Source organism: Pogoniulus pusillus, chromosome 5 (assembly GCF_015220805.1).
Source record: "Pogoniulus pusillus isolate bPogPus1 chromosome 5, bPogPus1.pri, whole genome shotgun sequence".
In the NCBI taxonomy this organism is placed as follows: Eukaryota; Metazoa; Chordata; class Aves; order Piciformes; family Lybiidae; genus Pogoniulus; species Pogoniulus pusillus.
Window position 1 is genome coordinate 32,809,953 of NC_087268.1, and position 23,545 is coordinate 32,833,497.

The 23,545-nt window shown below is 47.3% G+C and overlaps 2 protein-coding genes across 8 annotated transcripts in view; one reads left to right on the top strand and one right to left on the bottom strand.

The window, feature by feature from the left end:
* Positions 1 to 591: 591 nt before the first annotated feature.
* On the bottom strand, positions 592 to 7,177 carry ING1 (inhibitor of growth family member 1). 4 transcript variants are annotated; one of them, XM_064143757.1, is made up of 3 exons: positions 4,443 to 4,512; positions 4,108 to 4,186; positions 592 to 2,252 (listed from the first exon to the last, which is right to left on the bottom strand). In XM_064143757.1, exon 3 carries the CDS (start codon positions 2,179 to 2,181, stop codon positions 1,549 to 1,551), a length of 633 nt encoding a protein of 210 aa, XP_063999827.1. In that variant the 5' UTR covers positions 2,182 to 2,252; positions 4,108 to 4,186; positions 4,443 to 4,512; the 3' UTR covers positions 592 to 1,548. The 4 variants fall into 4 exon arrangements, with proteins under 4 accessions (XP_063999827.1, XP_063999826.1, XP_063999825.1 ...); XM_064143756.1 differs by lacking the exons at positions 4,108 to 4,186; positions 4,443 to 4,512 and adding an exon at positions 6,722 to 7,177; XM_064143755.1 differs by lacking the exon at positions 4,108 to 4,186 and having other exon boundaries at positions 4,443 to 5,195.
* A 9,577-nt stretch (positions 7,178 to 16,754) lies between these two features.
* CARS2 (cysteinyl-tRNA synthetase 2, mitochondrial) overlaps positions 16,755 to 23,545 on the top strand; it is a 55,855-nt gene continuing 49,064 nt past the window's right edge. The window contains exons 1-3 of one of the 4 annotated variants that reach the window (XM_064143754.1): positions 16,755 to 16,834; positions 17,508 to 17,558; positions 23,424 to 23,541. In XM_064143754.1, the coding sequence (XP_063999824.1) occupies positions 23,458 to 23,541 (84 nt within the window). In that variant the 5' untranslated portion in view covers positions 16,755 to 16,834; positions 17,508 to 17,558; positions 23,424 to 23,457. Of the gene's footprint in view, positions 16,835 to 16,999; positions 17,079 to 17,109; positions 17,423 to 17,507; positions 17,559 to 23,423; positions 23,542 to 23,545 lie in introns of those variants that run through there. The other 3 variants (XM_064143750.1, XM_064143749.1, XM_064143752.1) reach the window with 3 other exon arrangements.

The window sequence follows — 23,545 nt, forward strand, 5'->3', positions numbered from 1 at the left end:
TAGCAGGACAAGGAGGCAAAATTAGCTCAACCAGAACACCCTCCTCTCCAGCCACACAGGTCAAGGAAACAGTCTGATCAGGTTTTGCTATAAAGCTAAATGACACATGCTCTGGGTACCTAACTTACTGCATAGCACCTTGGCAATAGCTAGTACCCTTTTGTATGAAGTGACCATGAAGAATAAAAATGCTCACTCTGGAGTGTCTGCAATAATACTGTGAAAATGCTGTAACACAAAAGATCTTTCTGGTGATAACAAACATCGAATAATTTATGTCCATAGTGTAAAACCATGAAAAGAGCTCAACTACACCAGCTCTCTACTATCGATTTTTAGATAGATGCCTGGGTCTGGGAGTGACTGCAAGCACGGAAAGAGTAGAGGTGGATGGAAAGTTAACTGTTATTTTGGCTCACCTATGACCTTGCCAGCTATACAATCTACAAAAATTCGTTATTAACACTATAATTTGGTTACCACTACAACAGTTTCAGGCTTCCTAGCAGCAGCTTGCTGGAGCTTTCAAAGTTAAAGACAATTTTTCTCTTGTGTTTTTTTTTAAGCTATGTGAATGATCATTAAACATGATTGCTAAAGAAGCAAACTGTCAAAGTCGTTTCATTTATTTCTTAGTTTCACAGCTGTACAATTTTCATACATACAGCAGGAAATGCACATTGGTTATGCAATGGCATTTGGCTGCATTTCCAAGTATAATACAGTAAGTGCAACTCCACTTAAAAATGTACATTTATACAACTTAAACAAATTAAGGATTGCTACTCTACTATCTGCGACAGTATAAAGCTTTGTTTATGTTAAGTCTCATTAATAAACCACTTCCTGGTTAAATATAAAACATATTCAGTTGTTTTAAAATGGCCCTTGTGGTACTTGGCCAGCATATAAAATATTTATTGTGTAAAATTTAACCATTAACCTTTGTTTTTTTTGTAATAATCCTCTAAGCCTGTTTAAACATTTGCTGTTGAACTGTTATACTGACACTTTGTAGCAGGAACCAAATTGTACCCTCCTCTTGTTTGCTCTTGCACTGCTTCTCACTGAAAGAAGTTACATTTGTGATGTACTACAGCTTTATTCAGATACAACCAGATGGAGAAACTATTTCACAATTTCTGCTCAAAAGGTTAAGTAACATTTTTTCATTAAAGAAAACAAAATTACATTGCAGAGATATTTGTCATCAAAATTTTAATGAGGAAAGTGCTACCAGCACTAAAAAAAAACAAAGAAGGAAAAAAAGTAGTATTAATTTATCTTTTAAGACCCACCCAAATATTCAGTTTAAACTCTTATAACTTTACTTTAGGAATACATTGGTCCACAGACCACATTCTTGTTACAGTTTACCAAATGAAAAACAAAATTGCTTATTGCCGTCCCTATAACAGGAATGGTTCAGTTTTAAACCTCCTTTAAAAATATACATTTTACAATCCTTTCACCTCAACAAAGGTGACACTGACAATAAATACACTGGTTTGGTGGTTTTACTTCTCTTTGCTATGCAAAGTCCACAAACTACCTGTTGTAGGCCCTTTCTTTTTTAGACTTCTCCAATGCCTTGTCCATAGTTTTCTCATTTTCTCCTCTACATTTGGGGCAATACCATTTGCCCTTTGGTTTATGGTTGAGTCCCACACAGGAAAAGTGAAACCACTCAATGGGGCACTCGTCATTATCGCATCCTATCATTTCTCCATAGGAGACTTGGTTGCACAAGCAGTATGTTGGCTCATTAGGGTCAATAGGAAGGTCTGGGGGAGAAGCTTCCCTTTCTGCTTTGGCCTTGGAGCGTTTCTTCTTCTTGGATGTTTTTGCTTTCTTCTCCTTTGGAGTTCCTGAGGTGATGTCATCATGATCATGATTATTTGAAGCATTTTCTCGATTCTCATTGTTCCTTTGCCGCCTGGATCTCTTGTTGTTGGGCTTTTCAGCCTGTGTGATTGTCTCATTCTTTGACTTGTCTTGGCTGGCTTTCCCGCTGTTTCCAGTGGTATCATTAGGCTCTTGACAAGTTTCAAACAGTTCCACGTGGCTATCCACTTGCCTAGTTCTGTTCTCCACGAGCTCCACCATCTGACTGACGATTTGGATCTTCTCATCTCCTAGTTCCTGACTCCGAATCAAGGCTCTCTGTATGCAGTGCAACATTCTTCTCTTCTGAACAGCATCTGTCTCTCGTTTAAATTTTTCATAGTAATCATCCAGGTCCTTCAGAATCTCTGCAAGGAAGAAATAGAAACTATAAATATTTTCAACAACAAGAACAGAAGAATAAAGCCTTCCCCTACTGTTCTTTCCACTCAGCAACACCATTTTGTAGTGCACAAAGATGACCAAAGGTAGATCCCCTGAAGCTGCTGGTATCTGACAAGAGGCTCCTAACTCCAGCGGATTACTTCTCTTCTAGTTGGTCCCACAGGAACAGAATGCAAACACTGATTTAGAGAAAAAAATACTAAATATAATTTTATGCATGTTGACAATTCTTCCCTTTAAACTTACCAGCAATCAAAACACAGTAACTAAACAAATACAAGCACACCAGCTAAAGTTCCAATATTAATTGTGAAATGACAGGGGAAATGAATAGGTTGTCCTCCTGGGTATTTTCTATCTAGCAACATTAATAGTTTTAATGAATGACTGAGAGTAAGAGAGAGTGGGTGAGAAAGCACAAACCAGTGCAGAAATCAGATGCTGAGCTACTTACTAATCACTATCACCACACTTGACAGCTGACACAGAAGATTTCCAAATACACAAGGATAGACTCTAAGCTATGGCAAGTTTCATCCAGTACTGCTGAGCTACTTTTGCTGAAAACGTGAGGGCAGTTAAGTCCCTAGGACTACAGAATTAAGATTACAATATCCAAACATCTAGGTAATTTTTACTTTCTGTAAAATGTATGTTGCTTACTTTTTAAAGTACAGAAATACAATCTCCATTAAATATTTACTGCAGAGGAAGAGATAAAGTTAGACAATGATAGACAGCAACTAAAGTTTCCGATTTACAATGATAACAAATGAAAATGCATTACATCTTGAATTGCACTTCAAGGATTGTTTCAACAATGCACTAAAGTGTTTACGATTTCAAGAATGGTCCTAGAAACTTATTTTTAAGCAGATGTTTTTGAGTTTCACTACAATACTCAAAGTTATAAGACACTCAGTATATCCTCAAAAACATGCAGAATGCTTTTTCTGCTTCTCCTTTTTTTTTTTTTTTTTAGGTTAGAACATTTTGCCCTAGAGCAGTAAAATACACTGATATAGGAAAAAACTAACCTCAAATCACCTAATAGAAACCAAGAGCTCTTATATGTGCAAATGGCATTACCAAAAGATTGTACAGACTTTGTTTGTTTACTAAGAAAATATGACATATATGCAACTAATAGTTATCCTGTGATTTAGGTTTTGTCTTGCCTTGATAGATGGTTTAAAACACACAGACACATTCCTAAGTTTACATGAAAAGTTTATGCAATGTTAATTTTTAGAGCTGCAGCCCATGCTTCTCACCCAAACCACTGTCAACAGCAAAAATACCCAAAAACCCCGATGTAGATTAAATTAAGCGTTCAGGAAGATTAAAAATAGACTGTAAATTATTTTCAATGGCAGATATGCATGTTTTACACTCTAAAGTTTCAGCACTTGAGTGATGTCATGAGTTTAACCCATGTCAGTCTAGTAGGCAGGCATCCTTCATTAGGTGTACTTCAATAGCACTGAATAATTAGTAGCTTAACGACTTGTTAGCATTTCGGAAGCTCCGAATCTAGCACTGCATGTGCACACCAACACTACATACTGCGCCATACCACCTCCTGAAACTGCTGTATTACGCAGGAGGAATTTTAACCCTGGCAAGCCCTGTCGATCGTGTCCTCGGGCGCTTACAGTTAGTACGCAAGACGTCACGTAAGAGCTGCTGTCTCCCAACTGCAAGCAAGTAGAAAGGGTTTCCTAGCATCAGCGACAGAAACATGTTATTCAAGGAACACCGGCTAAAAGAAACAGCTTGACAGCTGTTGGAGGAGGATTGCAGCACTATTCCTCATACCGGCATGCTCAGTTCAAGTTGCCCGCCCCAAGGAGGCTGCGTTTATAGGAACTGCAGAAAACCGCTTTCCGCTGGCGCGCTGTAACCGAAAGATCAGAAAGCGAGTTTTGCACGACTGCGTATTACACAACTGCTCCTCAGCCGTGAATGTACACCCCCAGCACCACAAAAACCATTCAAATGACGGGGAAAAAAAAAAACCAACAAACCAACAACTAAACAAAAGCAACAACAAAACCAACAACCAAAAAACACGAAAGGAAAAAAGTGCCTTATGGTGTCAAAGCTTTATTCCCAGAACGGTTTCGTGGCCCTCACGAGAGTAGAGACCTCACCGATTACAGGGCTGAGTGCCCATGCACCCTGGTGAGAGGGCTCCCATACCACTGGCAAGGCGACCAGCCGCCTCCTCCGCCGCCCGGACGATACCCAGCAGAAGCCTCCCCAGCCGCGCCGATGGCGTTTTGGGCCGACAAACATCGGCCCCCGCCCCGCCCGTCTGCAACGCCACCCGCCGCCTTCAGGGCCGTCCGTCAGCTCCCGCCCCAGCCGCAGCGCTGGGCTCGTCCCGCCCCGGCGGCTCCGCCCCGCGCCAGGCCCAGCAGCCCGCGTGCTCCGCGTCCCGGGGGAAGGCCAGGGGGAAGAGAGGGCACCAGGCGCCGCCGTCACGGCGCGGCCGGCCCTAACGTAGGGCAGCACTCGCCGGTCGACCAGCAAAAGACCTCATCCCTTCAGGCCAGAGGGGCTGCCTTCTCCTAGCAACCAGCGCGGCGGCGACGCCCCGGAAGTGACGGCGCAGCTATTGTTCTCCAGCAGGAAACCGGCAGCGGTTCCCCCGGTTCCCAGTAACAGGCGAGCCCGAGGAAGCGGGAGAAGGAGGCGGCGCGCAGCAGTGCGGAGAGGAGCGGCCCGCCCGCTTTCCCGCCTATCAGAGGCGCCGGAGGGCCGTGCCCGCCCCCCGCCGGCCTTGCGTTCCCAATCGGAGCCAGAACTAACCCTGAGAATAAAATAACAGAGCAGCCGCCAATGGCTGCGGCCAAACCGACTTCGTGCCCGCCCCGTCTCAGCACGGCCGCGCCATTCGCGAGCAAGAGGAGGCGGGAGGAGCAGCGGCCCCCGTTCCGAGACATGTCAGTCACACTCCCAACACCCCAGGTTGGCCTGCCCGCTGCTGCCTCCCCAGCCAATCAGAACGCACAGGCCGGGGCAGGCCGAGATATTCAAATCAACCCCACAGAAAAGTTGCTTCTCGAACGTCACGAGGAGGCGGGGCAGGAGGAGGCACAGCCCGGCCCAACAGCCAATGGGCGAGAGGAGGCGGGCCGCGGCCGGCCCGTGGGGACGCTTCCCCCCTATCAGCCCTTCGGGAGGCGGGGCGAGCCGCTATATGCTAACGACGGGCGTCCATAAAAGCCGCATCGACGCCAAGTCCCCAGCAAAGCGCGGAGGCGCTCGTTGCTCGTGTGGAGTGTGCCTGCAGCACGCCAGAGGCGTATTGCCCGCCCTGCCCTCCCCGCCAGCCCACGGCCTCCCGAGGAAGTTTCCTCCAGCCTCCTCCCCCGGGAGCCGCCAGACTCCCTGGCGGGCTGCCTAACGACCGGCTGAGGGAACCGAAAGACTCATTGCCCACCACCCCTAATACCACATGCATCAAAGGGGCGCGGGCCGCTGCACCCGCCGAGGGAGAGGGGGTCCTCCCCGCCCAGCACCCCGGCTGTCACTGCTGCCGGCAGCACCCAATAAAGCCCTCCCCTCCCCCCCCCACCCGACCGGACACCAGCAAGCAAGTAACAAAGCTGCCCCGAGCCCAGCACAAACCAGCCTCTCCTTCCCTCCGCCCGTGGGGCATGGGGACAGCGTGCCCCGAGTGCCGGCAGCACTGGGGAGGGAGGAGGGGAAAGACAAGGAGAGAGGAAGGGGGCACTTAAGCGTTCAGCATATCCGTAAACCTGACCGTATTCCCCCACACGCCGACCCTAACGCCAGTCCTGTCCCCTCTGCCCCACGAAGCGGGGCTGTTTTACGGGGTGAAACGAAACCCACCGAGGACGAAGCGAAGAAAGCACACCCTGCCCCCCACCTCGCCTAGCCCCCCTCTCCTCCCTCCTTTCCTCCCTCCCTCACTAGCTGCCTCTCTCCCCTACTACAGCCATAATGAATACTGTACATTCCTAAATGTTGTGCTGTAATCTCTCCCTCTCTGTCTACCCAGCACTTTCTTCCGTACCCCGAAACCCTTCCACCTCAGCCCCACGGCCGGGGACAGCCCCCCTTTGTGCACCGCACACCCCACTTCCCTGCCCCCGCCTTCTTGGCCAGCAATTTACACAGAAAAGCAGAGTCCTTGCTTAATAAGAGAAGCTGGAGACCTTTTGTTCCGCCCCATGACAAGAGCTAACGCTGCAGATCAGCCCCTCTCTCTCCTCCGATCTCTTCTCCTGGCTTTCTCCCTTCTTTCACCTCCCAAAAATAAAACTACCACCCCTGTGGGGTGCAGAGGGGCAAGCGGAGCCGAGGCTGAGCTCTGAAGAAAAGAAAGGGAAAGACAACCTCCCCCCCGATCCCCATATCGCACGCACGGACATACACACACACATATACAGAAAGCCCTTACCTTGATATTTGGCGTCTATTTCTCTCATCAAGGAGACATTTCTCTGCAGATCGAAGGGCATAGACTCGATGGAGTCCAGATAATCCTCCACATAGTTCACTAGGTGAAGCTGGTCTCCGTTTGCAGGACTCAACATTTTCATCCGGCAAAGAAAAAAAAATATCCTTCCCCACACCTCTCTCTTTCTGTCTGTGCAAGAGCAAGTGCTGCTCCCTCCAAAGACGGTAACCCCAATGAACGGATCACTCCCTGCCCACCTCTCTCCGTAGCTCCCCCCCCAAAAATCCGAGAAAAGCTACATCTGACTCCTCTTGTGTGAAACAGAGGGAGAGAGACACACACACACCCTCCGCTAGTCCCCTACAGCCAGCAGCAGCTGATTGAATGGCTGTCGTTGTGGGTAATTCACGAAGGAGGTGGTAGGAACAATCAGAGGGATTTGTGTGTGAAGGGGGGGGGGGGGGGGGGGGGGGGGAGGAGGAGGAGAAAGGAGGGGGGCTTAAACCAGCTCCTCCGAAACAATCTGGAAACAAAATGTGCTCTGCGAAGTGTCTGTCAGGAGCAGCGGCAGCCCTTCTGTATGCGCCAGCGCCGCTCTGCTCCGCTTCTCCTCCGCTCCCCCTTTCCCCGCTCTCCTCACCGCCGTCGCCGCCGCCGCTGCTCTCCGGTGATATTAATGCAGGCTCCTCGCTCCCATACGCCGCACTTGATCCAACGTGGAAAACCCAAATACCAGTTTCAAACACTTGGGAAACATTCAGCCCCGCCACGCATGGCGCATGCGCACCCCTCCCAGCGCTGTATACACACACACGGCACACAGTCACCGCGCACACACACTCTCCCCCTCCCCCTCCCGGAACCGCGGCGGGGCGAGCGCTTCTCTGCATATTCATCGTCCCTCCTCCCCTTACTCACGTTTGGGGAGGGAAGGCGGCAGGGATGCGGTCGTAGCGCGGGGGTGGCGGGCGACTCTTTGCCGGCGTAGGCGTGAGGAGGAAGCCCCCGCGACCCAGTTGGTGGGGAGAGGGAAGGCGGAGGCTCCGGTGAAGTTGCCTGGACGCTGCCAGAATAGCGGCCGGCGGGGGAGCTGAGGGAAGACTGCGCGGCGTGGCTCCGGCTGGCTGCCGGAGCTTACGAGCGGGGGAAGTTGGATGCTTTTGCGGTAGGGCACAGACTTTGGAGAGAGTATCTCGCCTTCTGCCAGCTGGTGGCGAAGGCTGCGGTCACCCCGAGAGGAGCAACTCCGACGACTTTCCTGGAAGGAACAGGGGGACACTAAAAACCGTGCAACACCACAGCAGTGCCTATACCACCATCCCGCTTTGGGGGCAGGGCTGTACCCGGCGAGGCGCCGGACACTGAAGAGAAACGTTGCCTCCCTACTCAGCGGGCAACCGCATCAATCATCCCCGCGGCGGGTGACACCCCCCCCAGCCAATCACCTCTTCCCTCGTGTCCCGCCCCGCCGTCCTCTCAACCAATCCGCGCCAGGCGGGAGGGAAGGCGCCGCGGTGACAACGCTACCCGGGATACCGGCCGCGGCAGAAGGGGCGTTATCGTGCGGGGGGTGTGGGGGAGGGCTTGCGCACGCGCACTCCCCCGCAGAGCGAGGAGAAAATGGAGCCGCCCGCGATTGGCGGAATTCGACTACGTTTCCCGGAGGCCGCTGGGCAGCTGCGCAAACAGACAAACGGGCTGGCTCGCCCGCCGCGGCGCCCGTTCCCTGCGCTGCGGGCTGCGGCAGGCGGTGGCCAGTGAAGGGTTAGTGGGTTATGTGGGAAGGTGGGCTTTAGGTCTCGTTATGGAATAGCTGCCCTGCCTGGGTGTCCGGCACAGAGGACTCTGAGCACGTCCGGTGAGAAGCTGCCATGCTGCTCGAATTCTTCCCACCAGGGTGACCCGAGGCGGCGTCGGGAGGAGGGACCCCGTTCTCGGTCACCTTTCTCGAGGCTGCGGCTCGGTGGGGGCAGCATGTCTTTCTTGTTAAGTTTCTGCCCTAGACGTTTATACTCAGCAACTGTTCTGCCGCCAGGCAGCCGGTTACGCGCCGGTCTGGGGAGCACGGGGACATCAGGCTCTCTGCCCAGATTCCTTTGAGCCCCGCGGGTTGGCTGAATCCGGCCTGTCTTCTCCCCTCGCCTCCGCTGAGGCGCAGGTCGGCCGCACGCACACGGAGCGGGGCAGGGGGCGAAGGTAGGGACGAGAAAGACCGCTTTTCTTCCCCATGGCTGGCACTGCGCCCCCCGACGCAGGCAGGAGGGCTGAAACTCGCCCCCGCCTTCCACTCGCTCTCGACGGTGGCGAGGAACGGGGCGGGCGCTGAAGGGAGGCGGTCGGGGCGGCCCAGCCCTCCCCGGCGTAGGGCGGGCTCCGATACGGCCGAGTGAAGAGACTTTGCCAGTGCCGGCGATTTTATCTCCTCCTTCTCTGGGGCGGTGTGCTTTCCTTTACCTGACATTTCCACTCGGGAAGTCCCCGGAGCCCTCGGACACCCGATCCCACCAACATCGGTGGTGTCAGGTAGCGAGGAGCTGGGAAGGCAGGTCTGGAAGAGCTACCCTGACTCCAAGACGCAAAATAACGCACACTTTCTGCTTATTTTTTTGGAAGACGTCACTGGCAATTCCCTAATTTAGGGGAGACTGAGTCATTGTTTCTAAACGCTCAGACTTGCTGGTACAGTCGTTGTTTATTGAGGCACTGATGTTCTGCTCCATGTAGGAAGAGAGGGAGCGGTGGCCTGACTAAAGACCTCTGCATCTTTATTCAAGGGTTCGTTGGTTGGTTTGGTTTTTAATTTTCCCCCTCTGCTGTTATCAGCTTGGTGTCTGAATGCCTGAGTGGGGTTTCCAGCTATTTACCTATCCTTGCACTGGGAGCCAGGCACCAAAATGCTTCTGAGTGGAGACGGTACTGTAGACTAAACCCATTTTGAATCGACGCTGCCCCGCTGCTTCAGGCAGACATCAGAGGGCAGTTGTTCATTTTCTGAAGATGCTGTAAGTTCTCCATTCTTTTCATTTTTTGTTTCCATGAGTTGCTGTACTTGCTGAGGAAAGGTCTCAGGTTTTCGAGTTTTACGTGTATGTAAATTATGAGGAGTACTACGGCATCTGCGGTACTTCAAGCCAGCGTTTCTGAACCTGTGTGTTCAGTTAACGGTGGCACCACGAGGGAGTTGTGTATTGGCAGTACTAGCCTGGACATACCTATTCTAAATTGTTGGCACCACCTTGGTAGTTAAAGCCTGTTTCACCTTTGCCTTGAAGAAGCGGAGCCACTATCAGCAACTAAAGGTAGTTAACAGTCCCCCCTCACTAGTATAAGAACCGAAGACAACAATTATGACTCAGTAGAGCAAGATATCTGAAAAGGTTTAAAATGATCCCCAAAGAGTCATTCTTGCAAAAAAAGCTGTAACCACCATTCTAGACACACATACAAGTAAGAAATGAGTTTGTAGAAGTACCAGCTAATTTACTAAAGAAGAAATCACATCTGTCTGCCTCAGACAGAAAAAAACAAATTAGAAAGGTACAAATGTAGTTGTGGACTGCTAATCTTCAGTAATTTACTCAGAAGTATTGATAGGATTTGATACACTTAGTTTCATCTGCCTCTTAAAAGTGTCATCTACTAGATCATCTTCCATTTGCCTCATATGTTGCCACAACAGTGACAGGGAAAAAAAAACACTGGACTTTGCACATGTCTGTGGAAAGGATGGGACTAAACTCACCTGATAATGTATTTGGTATACACTTTGAAGGTCTCCTTTCACAGTTCCTGGAGATGATTCTTAGTGGTTTGTGTAGTGTTTAAAACAAATAAATTCTTGTACCCAGAAATACCTATCCTCTGCATCCCAGTCTAGACTCAGAAGCATGTCAGTAATTTTTTAGGATTGGAAACTTTTGGAAGGTGTGGAGGTGACACCCTTTGCTGATTTCTGCTTCTCCTCTTCCTTTGTTTTATTTCAGTCTCTTGCCTCAGAACCACAATAGGTGAGAAAGGGGAGATTTTGAATGGAGTTTCATGTCTGTTGTTTCATGTTAGGGCCCCCTTCTTACTTTTGCAGAGCACTTACAAGTAGAAATGTAATGAATGATTGTTGTATGTCAAAGAAGGAAGAGTCTGGGCTTGATTTTCTTCTTTTCTATACTTCATGGGATGACAGTTTCTATTTCTCTTCCTTCTGCTTATAAGCTCCTTTTTATTGCAATAAATATTTCCTGTTTAGGAACTCAAATCTCTGGAGTTTCCCAAAGTTTTGGAAGCTATTATTTAAGATCTAAAATCACAGAAATGGGAATTAATGGGGTTTATAATCAGGATCAACAATTTGTGCACAACTCCCATGTAACATACATATTATATACATTTGATAAAGAACATAACACAGTATCTAAATATTCTAGTAATTATATTTATTCCTGTCATGATGGTTGTTCCAGCTCATCAAGTTCAGAATTCTGAATGAGGAACATAAAATCCCAATCCTTCTAACATGTTGCACAAATGCAGATACTGAATGTCTGAGGATAGCTGGTACAAGGAAGTCTATCTGCCTCCTTTTCCTGCCTCAGCTGGATATTGCTATGTGAAATACTATGTAATCTCTTCTCATTGCTAGTTATTCTACTCTATAGGTACAGACAAATGTGTTGTGCTACCCATAATATGAACTGCTGTTTCTGCACCATTTAATAGCTTAATCCCTTTCTTCTACTTAAGCATGTCTGGGGGATTGTTTTGTTGGACTTTTTTGCTTGCATGGTTATACTTTGAGGCTAAATTTTTACTTACTTGGGTGTCAATAGTAGAATTTTACAAGTGTACTCATTTTGCTTATGACTGAAGGTTTTGAAACACAACTGCAAAAGGCTGACAAGCAAGATGAGCAGAGCTGAGGCCTACAAGTATGAAAGCCAGCAGACAAGTCACAGTTCATCCTTTATTGACATGCATTATCTGTACAGTGAACAGTGTATAATGCTAACAGATACTTGGTCCAGAAACACCTGTTCATGTCAGCAAATTATGTGGGATTGATGAATTTGAATATCTGGAAAACAAATCTAGCTGAGCTGGTCTTTTTACTGCTTCCCATAAAAAAGGCCAAAGAACTGCCCAAACACTTACCTAATGACCTAATGTAAGCCTGCTATTGAAAACTTACTTTTTTTCCCCCCTTAAAGTCAAATCCTACTTAGGAAAATGGGTGTTTCACTGAATTCAGCTTCCCATCTCTGCCTCTGCTTGCCCTGCTGCTGTTGCACTCACTGCCTCTTTTCACACCTGTTTTCTGACTCCTGCCATCTTTTCATTGCATCTGCTGCATTTAGTGAGCTGAAACAGCACTGAGATGAAAGGTAAAAAATTCAAACTGGAATTAGTAATTGTGCATTGTAGTGCAGCGCTAAGGCAGTACACTGAGCTATCCCAGCATCAAGTCAACAGTGATCAAGGGCAGCTAATTCCAAGGGCTCCGCATTCCTGCAGCTGGAAACCACTGACGAAGACACTAATCTGACCCATGACCAGATTTATACCAATAACCCTCAGGCTTGTTTCTGTGGCACGGGACCAGTGCTATTCAGTATCTTCATCAGTGGAAGACAGTGAGATTGAGTGCACCCTCAGCAAGTTTGGAGATGATACCAAGCTGAGTGGTGTGGTTGATAAGACTCAAGGATGGGATGCCATCCACAGGGATCTGGACAGGCTGGAGAAGTAGGCTGAGGAGAATCTCTTGAGGTTCAGTAAAGCAAAGTGCAAGGTCCTGCTTCTTGGTCAGGGCAATCTTAGACACCAATATGGGATGGGGGATAATGAAATTGAGAGTAGACCTGCAGAGAGAACCAGGGGATACTGGTGGATAAGGAGATGGACACTGGCCAACAATGCACACTTGCAGCCCAGGATGCCATTGGCCACCTGGGCTGCATCAAAAGCAGCATGTCCAGCATATCAAGAGAGGTGATTATGCCACTCTCTGCGATGAGACCTCACCCGGAGTACTGTGTCCAGCTATGGGAACCCCAACACAGGAGATGCATGAACTTGCTGGAGCGGGTCCAGAGGAGGGCCACAAAGATGACCAGCGGGCTTGAGCACCTTCCTGCAAAGACAGGCTGGAAGAATTTGGGCTGTTCAGCCTGGAGAAGAGAAGGCTCCATGGAGAACTTACAACTACATTTCAGTATCTGAAAGGGACTTATAGGAAGACTGGGAATTATTGTTTAGAAGGGCTTATAGTGATAGGGTGAGGGGCAGTAGTTTTAAACTGGAGCAGGGTACATTTAGGTTGGAAATAAGGAGGAAGTGGTAAAATACTGGAACAGGTTTCCCAGAGCTGTGTTTGGAGCCCTGTGTGTGGAGACATTCAAAATGAGACTTCATGTGGCCCTGGGCAGCCTGATCTAGCTGGAGGTATCCTTGCTCACTGCAAGGGCACCGGACAAGATAACCTTTGAGGGTCCCTTCCAACCTGATGCAATCTGTGAATCTGTAAATGCTTCTAATGAAAACCAAGCAGTTAGAGCAGTTGGCAGGTACATTGTCTGAACAAAAGCAGATGATATTAAAAACTCAGAGTCCAGCCTAGTAGGCTTTTGATAGGAGCAGGAAAGTTTTTGTTTATGTCCACCAATGAAATTTCTTTTACAGTTTTATTTCCCTAGAATCTCTTTTAGAATAGCTATCTCAAAGTAGGCATCTCTTTTGTAAAACATTGTCTTTAGTTTGTGAATATTTGGGGAATGGCCACTAAACATTTACAATATTTCTGAGTCAAGTTTTTTTGTAAATAAGCCTCAGACACTTCTTTCTCATTCTGGGAATTAAATAACATTCTTTAAATTGTAAGAGCTTAGGCTTTGTCAAAATAAAAAGACTGAGAAGGGTCAAGTAAAAATGTGTCTTATTACAGCCTACTACAGAGTGCCATGAGAAATTCAGTCCACTGTAGTAGATTTAGATCATCTTTACTTTTAGTTTTGTAGTTTGTCTTTACAACCTTTCCCTTCCTTTATTTTCTTATAGTCAGCTTCCTTGCCAGGTTTCTGGACTAGACGCTGGCAAGAAGGGCTACAGATACTAGAGGTGTGCTCTTGATAGAACAACAAACACAGCCCTTCTCCTGACAGCAGTTCTAAGTTAGTGTGATTTAAATTTTTTGGAAGAAAAATGCAGCACATTTAGCAATAGGGAGAAACTGTTAAAACCTTATAAAGTATGTATCTCCTAAGAATAAAGAGAAAGGAAAACGTTACTTTTTTTGCTTAATTTTTACTTGCATATGACACAAAACATACTCTGGGCTTTGTCCACTGATCTTACCTCTGTGGAAAAATCTTGTAGGTCATCCTGGCACTGGAAACTAGAAAACACAGGAGAAGCCGAGTGAGCCAGAACCCCTCAAAATGCTCCCTGCCCACTACAGAGGTGTTGTAGAACTGACTGTGGAGAGCGCACAGCTACGTTTCTACCAGATCTCTCCATTTGATCAAGCCTACAGGACAAACATTGCCTTCTTACACATTCAGATAAAGGGAAAGAAAATACATAAACACACTTTAAGATGTTCAGGAGTCACCTCTTTACCTTAAGAGTTTCGGTTTTTATTTTTAAAAAATAAGTTTTATCCTTATTGGCTCCTAGGAGAAAAATGAGAGCTGATCTGACAATACTAGATACATGGGCAACATGTATCTTACAATACTTTGCCTGAAGCTCAGACACATCCCAATGGGGTTTTGACTAAGAGATGTAACACTCTGCAGACCACATCACTTACTAGCTATTCAGTGGAAAACACGGAAGTAACAGGAGTACGGCAGGACCAGGACCGGCAATCATTTTGTGTACCCTGGCAGCAGCTGCTAGTGACCTCTAGGGGCATCTGATGCTCCATGTGGAGGCAAAGATACATCTTCTGATGCAGGTAGAATGTCCTTTGCTGCTCTTCTGCCTCTCTGGTAGATAAATATGTCATTCTAAGTGTACGGGGTCAGGAATAAGGGTATCGGAATGGGGGACAGTTATAGATCGCATAAGCCTAGGTGTGCCTACAGCCATGGACTAATGGTTTCCAAGAGTGTTAGTATTTTAAAAATACATAAATTATGGTTCTGATTCAGCAGTATTAGTATTGCTTTTAACCTGAAATTATATTCTTTGAGAATACTTTCAGCTGTTCCATTTAATTTATTTTACTGCATTAAAACAAATCTCAAGTGTGAATGATGTTAGTTTTTTTTTTTTTCAAGCATTTAATAACTGGGGCCTTTTCTATTCTCAGAAAATGTTTTATAGCAGGACATGGAGGTTTCTGGACTAAGTGTTAAAGGCCAATCTGGATAGCATACACACTAAGCCTTCTGAAGCCACTAGGGAAAGAAAAAGCTCCTGATTTTTTCTGATCTGTTAGCAGTTTCATCCTTGATAGCTAAACCTGGAATTAAGGTTAAAAAACATCCATTGTAACTTAGTATTGATTTGGACTCTGTCAAAGTGCTTGGCACTCCACAGAACAAAGAAGACAGCAGAGTTGATGACATCTCTTAACACGATGTTTGTTAAATGGCAAAGACATGGAAACTGAAATAATTGGCTTGTGAAGCTTCTTGAGAAGCATGTAAAGCAAACATTTACAAAGGTTATTGGATGCTGTCTTCAGTTTCATCCCAGCTAGTCTTGAATTAGAGAGCTCATAACAAATATTTCTTATAAGAAAGTTAAGACTATTAAGTGAAAAACATTGTGGAAAATGCATATTAAGCAAAAAAAAAAGTCTTTGTCATTGGTAAGGCTTTCTATCTGATACTCTCTACAATGAAACAAGATGTAGACTGACACTTATTATTATGTAAAAGCAACGACTTTAAATGATATACGTGAGAAAAATCTATCAAACCTGTGCCTTGCAGATAGATGAAACAACACAGGGACTTCTGTGAGGTAGGTGGTTCACCACTGGCAGGGTTATTCTCTGCTATGTCCAGTCAAGGAAGAGTGTGATCACTCAGTATTACCTTCCTCCTAGAGGCCAAGAAAATGCTTTAGTAAGGAATTTAGTGGGAGACCTGAAAAATCTTTGCTCTCAACCGCCTGCTTAGAGGCTCATACAGATGAAGGCAGTTGGGAGTGGAGCAGACAGCATTTGCTGGAACCAATGGTTCCACTTTCTCCTCATGTAAGAGCAAGGGTATGCATAACTGGAGCTAGTAGGCCTCAACTCGAACATGTGTCAAGGGCATGCTTCCTAAAAATGGCTGTGGACCAAATGGCAGTACTCATTGCCAAAAGCTGGAGTTAACGTGGGCTCAGAGCAGCCAGGGAGGGTTGAACAGCACAAGATGGGAGCCCCAAATAATTCAGCTGAGGATGTAATCTGGTCAGAAACTGGGAGAGTAGCCAGGAAAATCTTATATATGCTTGTACAGTTCTCACTTCTTTCCTTGGTACCTGCTTATAGTTACTTTTGGAAGCAAGATGCTATTAAAAAAACCAATCTTTTGGCACTCTTCTGTCTCTTTCATTACAGTTATTCACTCAAGTAGCTCATAATTTCCAAAGTGGATGCCGATGGTACAAACAGTTAAGCTCCATTTCCTCAGTGGGCTCTGAAAGAAAGGGGAAACAATTGTAAATTCACAAGGAGAAGTGAAAAACGTGACCAGAAAACACGCGCCCTTTGCTCGTCCCGACGCTGGAAAGGAAGCAGGCCGTGGCAGCTGGCTACAGCCTAGGGCACCTCACCCACTACCTAGCAGCAGTTTCTGTCACTCTGGAAAACACCCAGGTTGGGTAGGGCTTTACACGGGTGCGTGGAACTAAGAGGGCTGTGCAGAAGTACCTTTCAGACACTTAGGATAATTACTAAGTTCTGCTTGGTGACGCCACAGCACTTTTTTCTTTTAGAGGCTTAAGAAGCTGCCTGCTGTTCTCTGACCTGGAAGGCAGCATAAAATAAGATTCACTCCCGTCTGAACGAATCGACTTTACATAGCGCAGCCCGTTTCGGAAAACTATCACGGCGCTTCCCACAAACATCCCCTTAAAAAGCTCGTTCAGAAGAAACCGCGCACTGCCGAAGCACAGAGCTGAGTAAGCGTGACTCTGGCTGCGTACTACCCGACCCACGCCCCGCACTCCCGAGCTGCCCACTCTGTCGGACTCACGCAAGGCCGCTCCGAGGAACGCCCTTCCGACGGGTCGGGAAGCGAAGGCCGCAGAAACGACCCCGCGGCCCGGCAAGAGGCAGCGGCAGCTTGGCCGCGCCTCCTGCCTGCAGGCGCCTCCTCTTCCTGCCGCTCCGGCTGTAGCTACCCTGCTCGCCTGCTGTTTCCCGGTACAGGCGGTGCGGGTGTCGCAGCGGGTTGTGCCCGCCTCCCTCGCCCTCTTTCCGCGGAGAGAGGCGGAGCAGCTGGTTCCCCGCCCGCCTGACGGACTGCCCGCGGTTCGGCGCTGTGGCCATGCTTCGCGGAGCGGCGACAGCGGCGGCCCAGCTGCGCAGCCCCTGCGGCGGCAGGGCAAAGGTGGCGGCGCGGTGGTGTTGCAGCGCGTCACGGCGGCGAGAGTGGGTGCCGCCGACTGGGTGGGACAGCGGGATCGTGGCGTACAACAGCCGGAGCCGGAGCAAGGAGCGGCTCGTACTGGCCACGGAAGGAGTGGTGACCTGGTAGCATCTTGAGGGTGGGCGCGGGTCTGCTGGGGGGCCGGGCCTCGCCCGCCGTCCGGGCTGCGAGTGACGGGCGCGGTTTGCCTCCCTTCTCTGCAGGTACAGCTGCGGGCCGACGGTGTACGACCATGCACACCTCGGGCACGCCAGGTGAGTGGCCGCTCCACTCAGGAGTTCCCGTTGTGCACGGCATGGGGGAGAGCGCGGCTGCGGCGGGCGTGCGGGGCATCCACGGGCTGGTGGCGGGCAGCGTGTGTGGGTGACACACCCTGCTGGGAGCCTCTCTGGGGGCACCGGCACCTCGCTGCCTGGTCCGTGCAAAGGGCAAATCTTAGGGTTTTTTCCCCCTCCCCTCCTGGCCTCGGGAAGCTCGGAAGCGGCTGTTGGTGCAGGTCTTCTCGGACAGGGTCAGAACAACGAGGTGAAAAAGTGTTAAACCCGAGCGCTGTGCTTGCGAGGCAGGTGAATTGCTTCAAATCGTATTGTCTTAACGGGACCTCTTGTGCGGTGGAGTTGGGGGTCTGCAGCAGAGCTTCTTATCCTTGTGAAATGGTAGTTTTGCTCCGAATTTAGTTCAGACAATGTGCTGGCACCAACAAATTGCTGCTCAGGATTGACCATGAAAAAGATTATTTTAAGGTTAACAGATGTGTGCATGTATTCTTAGGTCTTAGAAGATCCAAAGGCAGCCTAAAGGTCTTTTTGCATAGTGACAGTTCTGTGGCTTACTGCGTTTAAAAAAAACAAACAAACAACAAAACCGAAACAGACAACCTACCCACAACAATATAGCATTTTCTTCACAGGTCATTAGGATAACGACAATAATAAAACAGCTTCATTACAGTTAACTTTTGAAATGCGGCAGCGAAGGTTGCTGCCGGCTGTTTCCAAACAGCGCACCCGGGAAGACCTGCTCAGTGCCTGAGCTCTCCCGTGAGGCTGAGGGGCGCTGCAGCAGCTCAGCCACTCTTGAGCCTGTGTCTCCTAATTCTTAGAACAAGAGCAAGATGCGTTGGGCTCCCTGGAAGAGCAGAGGTTGCTCGGATAATTCCCATCTGTGTGAGGATCAGTCACTGTGTATTTGACTGATTCTCTTTTAAAGCAGGGAGTGTCACAGCTTCTGGTGCCATTTCAACTTCTTTCAAAAACCTGTGTGTGATGGTTTGGATGTACCCCGCCCCCCCCCCACTTTTAGAAATACCTAGCTAGACTCAGTCGGACTCTGGGAATATGAATGAAGCTATTTATTTACAGCTAGCACAATATACAAGCAGATATTTACAGTATATACAGTTATAGACAGAAATATGCAAGGTAAAAGGTAATATAGAAACACAACTCCCCTCCCAGAAACCTGAGTTCCCAGGAGGGGCTCTCAACCACCCCTGCACCTTCCCCCTGCCCCTCTCAACCTTACCCCAGTCCTAAGGAAGAAAAGAGGTTCAGCCAAGAGGTTAAGGAGCAAGGTTAGTGGCAGGTGAGGTTAAAGAGATGCAACTCAGTCAGTGCCCAGCCAGAGAGTGAAGACAAAATGGCAAGAGTGTTATCTAATGTTTACATTCTTCTTCAGCGAGACTCTGAGGGAAGGACACATCACCATTGTTTTCCTTTCATAGCCTATCATCTAGTTCTTTTCACCAAAACATTCTACCCTGCTTCAAACTAGCACACTGTGTTAAATCTTACTCGATGTTGAGCTGTCCCAGTATGGCACAGCTGCACCTTCTTTCTGTAAAAGGGAAGTTTTAAAATGCCAGTCATGTAAAAATACCAATATGCAACTTCTCCTTTAAACACTGCCATACTGTCGTGTGTACGTGGTGGTGTCTTTCCACCTTGCTTCTGTCCAGTCTCAGCAGAAAGCTAACCTAGCTTTTTAGTGGTAATTACAAAAAAAAACAAAGTCATAGCAATCTGTATGTAAATCTACAGTTACTGTGATACAGGCTAGGTTACACTTTACCTTGAAATAACAACTCAAAATTGTCAAAGCAACTGTATAAAAAGATGCTAGTAAATGTGTTTTCTTCAACACTTAGTTGGGGTTCCCTAATACTGTAGGCCCTGTCTTCTGTGGCATGGAGTAACAAGGAAATTGCAGAAGTCTTCCCATCCTGAGGCATACAGTGGATCTAGAGGACAAAGTTTGTAAAGGTGGAGAATTTAATATTTTGGTCTTGCAGCTCTCTTTGGCTTTTGAATGTTTGGTTTTGTTAGTGGTTCTCCTTGTTCTCCTGTCTTCAATCTCTTCTCATTGTAGCAGAGAGTAGAAATGTCTTGCTTGCTCTTCCTATTCTCTTACCCATCTCTTCTTTATCCTATTTCAAAACTTGAAAGTGTCAGGATTTCCTGATGTGATTTGTCATGTCTGTGTAACCTGGGTTTGATCTCTTGACTTGCTGATTTAAGAAATAACTGTTAAAAGGCTAAATACTGCCTTTGGAACCATGTGCCATGCAGATAAGTAGCTATGTTATGTACTCTTTCTGCAGCCTCTTCAGCACCTTCACGTGTTGTTCTTGTAGCTCTATCGTGCATGAGGATGCCTGTGCTGAAGACCTTCCTCTCTGATTTCTGATCAGTTAAATCCTTCAGTATGTGAGGAGCTGGCTGTTCCTTCCCAGTATCTGTGGCCTTGCATGTGTCAGCCTCGATGTCCATTGCTAAGATGGTTTGTTCAGAATGGTGGAGCACTCTTGGTTTTTGATTTTTTCCCAGCAGCTAGATCCAACTGTGGAGCTTTGGTAGCTATGGCTGAAGTGCATGCTGCTTATGGGGGTCAGCAGGCTAGGAGATGCAACAGGAGAGAGCATGAAGTCAAATGGAGTGATAGGTGATGTTACCACACTACCTTTGTAAAATGCCATTGTTTTGTTGTACTCTGGCATACTCTCAGTATCCTATCACAACAATTCCTTTTTTTCCCTCTTTCTTGCACTTGACCTGTGATGAAGCCACAATGCAGAAATGAACAATGGAAATCACCTTGAGATCTTTAAGAAGAATTTGAAATTAATGGCATTACTCTTCTCTCCTCCTTGTTCCTTTCTATAAGGATTTATTATTATTTCTCCAAATAATCTGACTTTCTCTGATGTCTTCAAAACAGGTGATCTGTGTGCCTCAATATGACATCCAAAACATTCTGTATTAAGAAAAAAAATCAGATGGGAGAATCTGAGAGAACTGGCATTGTTCAGTTTGGAGAAAAGGAGGCTGAGGCAAGATCTTACAGCTCTCTGCAACTACCTGAAGGGAGAGTGGAGTGAGGATGGGACCGTGTTCTTCTCATTGATAAGTGACAGGACTAAAGGAAATGGTTGCAAGCTGTGCCAGGGGAAATGGTTTAGGCTAGATAGTAGGAAATATTTCTTAGCACTGAGAAGGTTATCAGACATTGGAATGGGCTGCCCAGAGCAGTGGTGAATTCACCATCTCTGGAGGAGTTTAAGTGGCATGTGGACCTGGTACTTAGGCATGTGGTCTAGTGTTGACCTTTCAGTACTGGGTTGGAGGTTGGACTGGATGATCTCTTCCAACCTTTTGTGTGTGTGTGTATATACACACATATATTCTGTGTGACACGGTCAACTTGCTAGAGGGCAGGGATGCTATCCAGAGGGATCTGGACAGGCTGGAGAGGTGGGTCCAGGCAACCTCATGAAATTCAACCAGGCCGAGTGTAAGGTCCTGCACCTGGCTTGATGCAATTCCAAGCACAAATCCAGGCTGGGTGGCGAATGGCTGGAGAGCAGTCCTGCGGAAAAGGACCTGGGGTCTGGGTTGCTGAAAAGGTCAACATGAGCCAGCAGTGTGCACATGCAGCCCAGACAGCAACCATGTCCTGGGCTGCAGCAAGAGAAGCACTGCCAGCAAAGCAAGGGAGGGGATTCTCCCCTTTTACTCTGCTCTTTTCAGACCCCACCTGGAGTACTGTGTGCAGTTCTGGAACCCCCAGCACAAGGACATTGATCTGTTGGAGTGAGTCTAGAGGAGGGCCACGAGGATGATTAGAGGGCTGGAGCACCTCTGCTGTGAGGACAGGCTACGAGAGTTGGGGCTTTTCAGCCTGGAGAAGAGAAGGCTTGGAGGAGACCTTGTATTAGCCTTCCAGTATCTGAAGGGGGCCTATAGGAAGTCTGGGGAGGGACTAATGACAAGGTCTTGTGATGACAGAACAAGGGGTAATGGGTTTAAACTGGTAGAGAGGAGATTTAAATTGGTAGAGAGATGTTAGGAAAAAGTTCTCACAGTGAGGGTGGTGAGACACTGGAACAGATTGCCCAGGGAGGTTGTGAGTGCTCCCTCCCTGGAGGTGTTAAAGGCTAGGTTGGATAAGGCCTTGAGCGACCTGTTACAGTGGGAGATGTCCCTGCCTATGGTGAGGGGTTGGAACTAGATGATCTTTGAGATCCTTTCCAACCCAAACCATTTTGTGATTCTATGATTCTGTGATTATGCCATCTTTTCCCTTGGTTCTGAGACTGGCCTTGGTCACACTGATGTGACTATCAAAGTTCCTGGCTAAATGCTTGGAAATAAGGGTAAAATCTTGGCATGAGGTAAAATTTCATTCATTTCCTTGTGCCTGCTTTGCCACTCCCCTGATTCTTAACTGGTGGTCCATTTGTTTTTTCAATTGTCAAGTAGTAAGAACACTGCTTTCTGAGGTGTCAGGAGATCTGCTCTGACTCTTACAGTGTTTCTTCAATCAGTTCAGTTGGAAGATCAGAGGAGGTAGAACAGTATGAAATGTGACTGGTCTAGAAGCTATGACTGCAGGGCTGTTGAATCTAATATCAAGCTTTTGATGCTGGCGTTGCTCCTCTGAACAGAGTCCAAAGACAAATTTGATATTCTTATGGAATCTTGTCACCACATTAGATGAATCTTAACTCCCAGTGAGCTGATGTTCATTAAAAACCATCCCCCTGGCAGCAAAGCTTTCAGAAAGCCTTTTTCAACATGGGCACAGTGCAAACAAGTAGTTTTGTCATCAAGCTACTACACATACATAAACCGGATCGTAATGGTATGTGGTTCTGGCGGCTACAGAGAAGGATGCAAGTCTGTGCCAGTATTTGCTTGTGCTTTTTTGTGTTGATAGCCACAGAAGGTGGAGTTTGTGCTGTGAGTGAAATGGGAACCTGTAGATCTGTGAGTCTCCTTTTGGACCGTTTTCTCCAAAGGCAGTGCAGGCTGAGGAGTCTAATCACCTTACACAGGGCAGACTTAGAGCCTGTAGTCACCTTCTATTACCTCGCCTAATAACTGGGTTTTACTCAGTCAAAGTGAATTCTGAGAATTCCAGGTGGAGAAGGTGAGCAGCAGAAAAGAGTGCCACAGCCCTGTACGGCTTGTAGGTGCACCAGTTTACCAGCATTAACTACTCTGGTTTTTGACAAAGCCTGAATAATTTTAAGGACTAATTATGGAGTGTAGGTAAACCAAAATAAGCCACAGTGCAGCTCTTCTTTGCTATCAGAAAAAAAAAAATCTCTGCTGGTGGGTGAATCAAATACTTTATTGGTTGGTAGCTGCAGTTGTTACTTACCCCTAAGCAAAGTTCATTTGAATCCTATTTTATTTCTCCCTATTCATCTGCCCTGTGGCCTTTGTACACCTGTTGAAACGCATCCCTCAGGCTTTGTATGTTCTAAGAATAATTGATCTGCATGTCTTACTTCGTGCTGTTTCCTTTGAGAGTCTCGCTGCTCACACGCAGCTTCTGATGCACGTAGGCGCTTGGATAAAGAGGTGGAACAAAAGAAGGCGCTTAGGAAACTTGATGTAATGTGTCACTAATGCCAGAAGAGGGTAGGCCAGTTCAAGGGAAATCCGCTTGACTTTTGTGCAGGTGGTAAGTGGCTTCGGAAAAACGCTTCATCAACTGAAGACCTCTTCCTTGCTAATGTTGTCCCTGTGTCTGTTAGTGCTATTTAGTTGGATTTTTTGGCTTAAGTTCATTCTTGCCTATTGATGTTTGAAACCTCATATTTTTTTCTTTTCCAGCTCTTATGTTAGGTTTGATATAATTCGAAGGATAATGATGAAGTTTTTTGGAATTGAAGCTATCATGGTGATGGGGATCACAGACATAGATGACAAGATAATAAAAAGAGCTAATGAGGTAG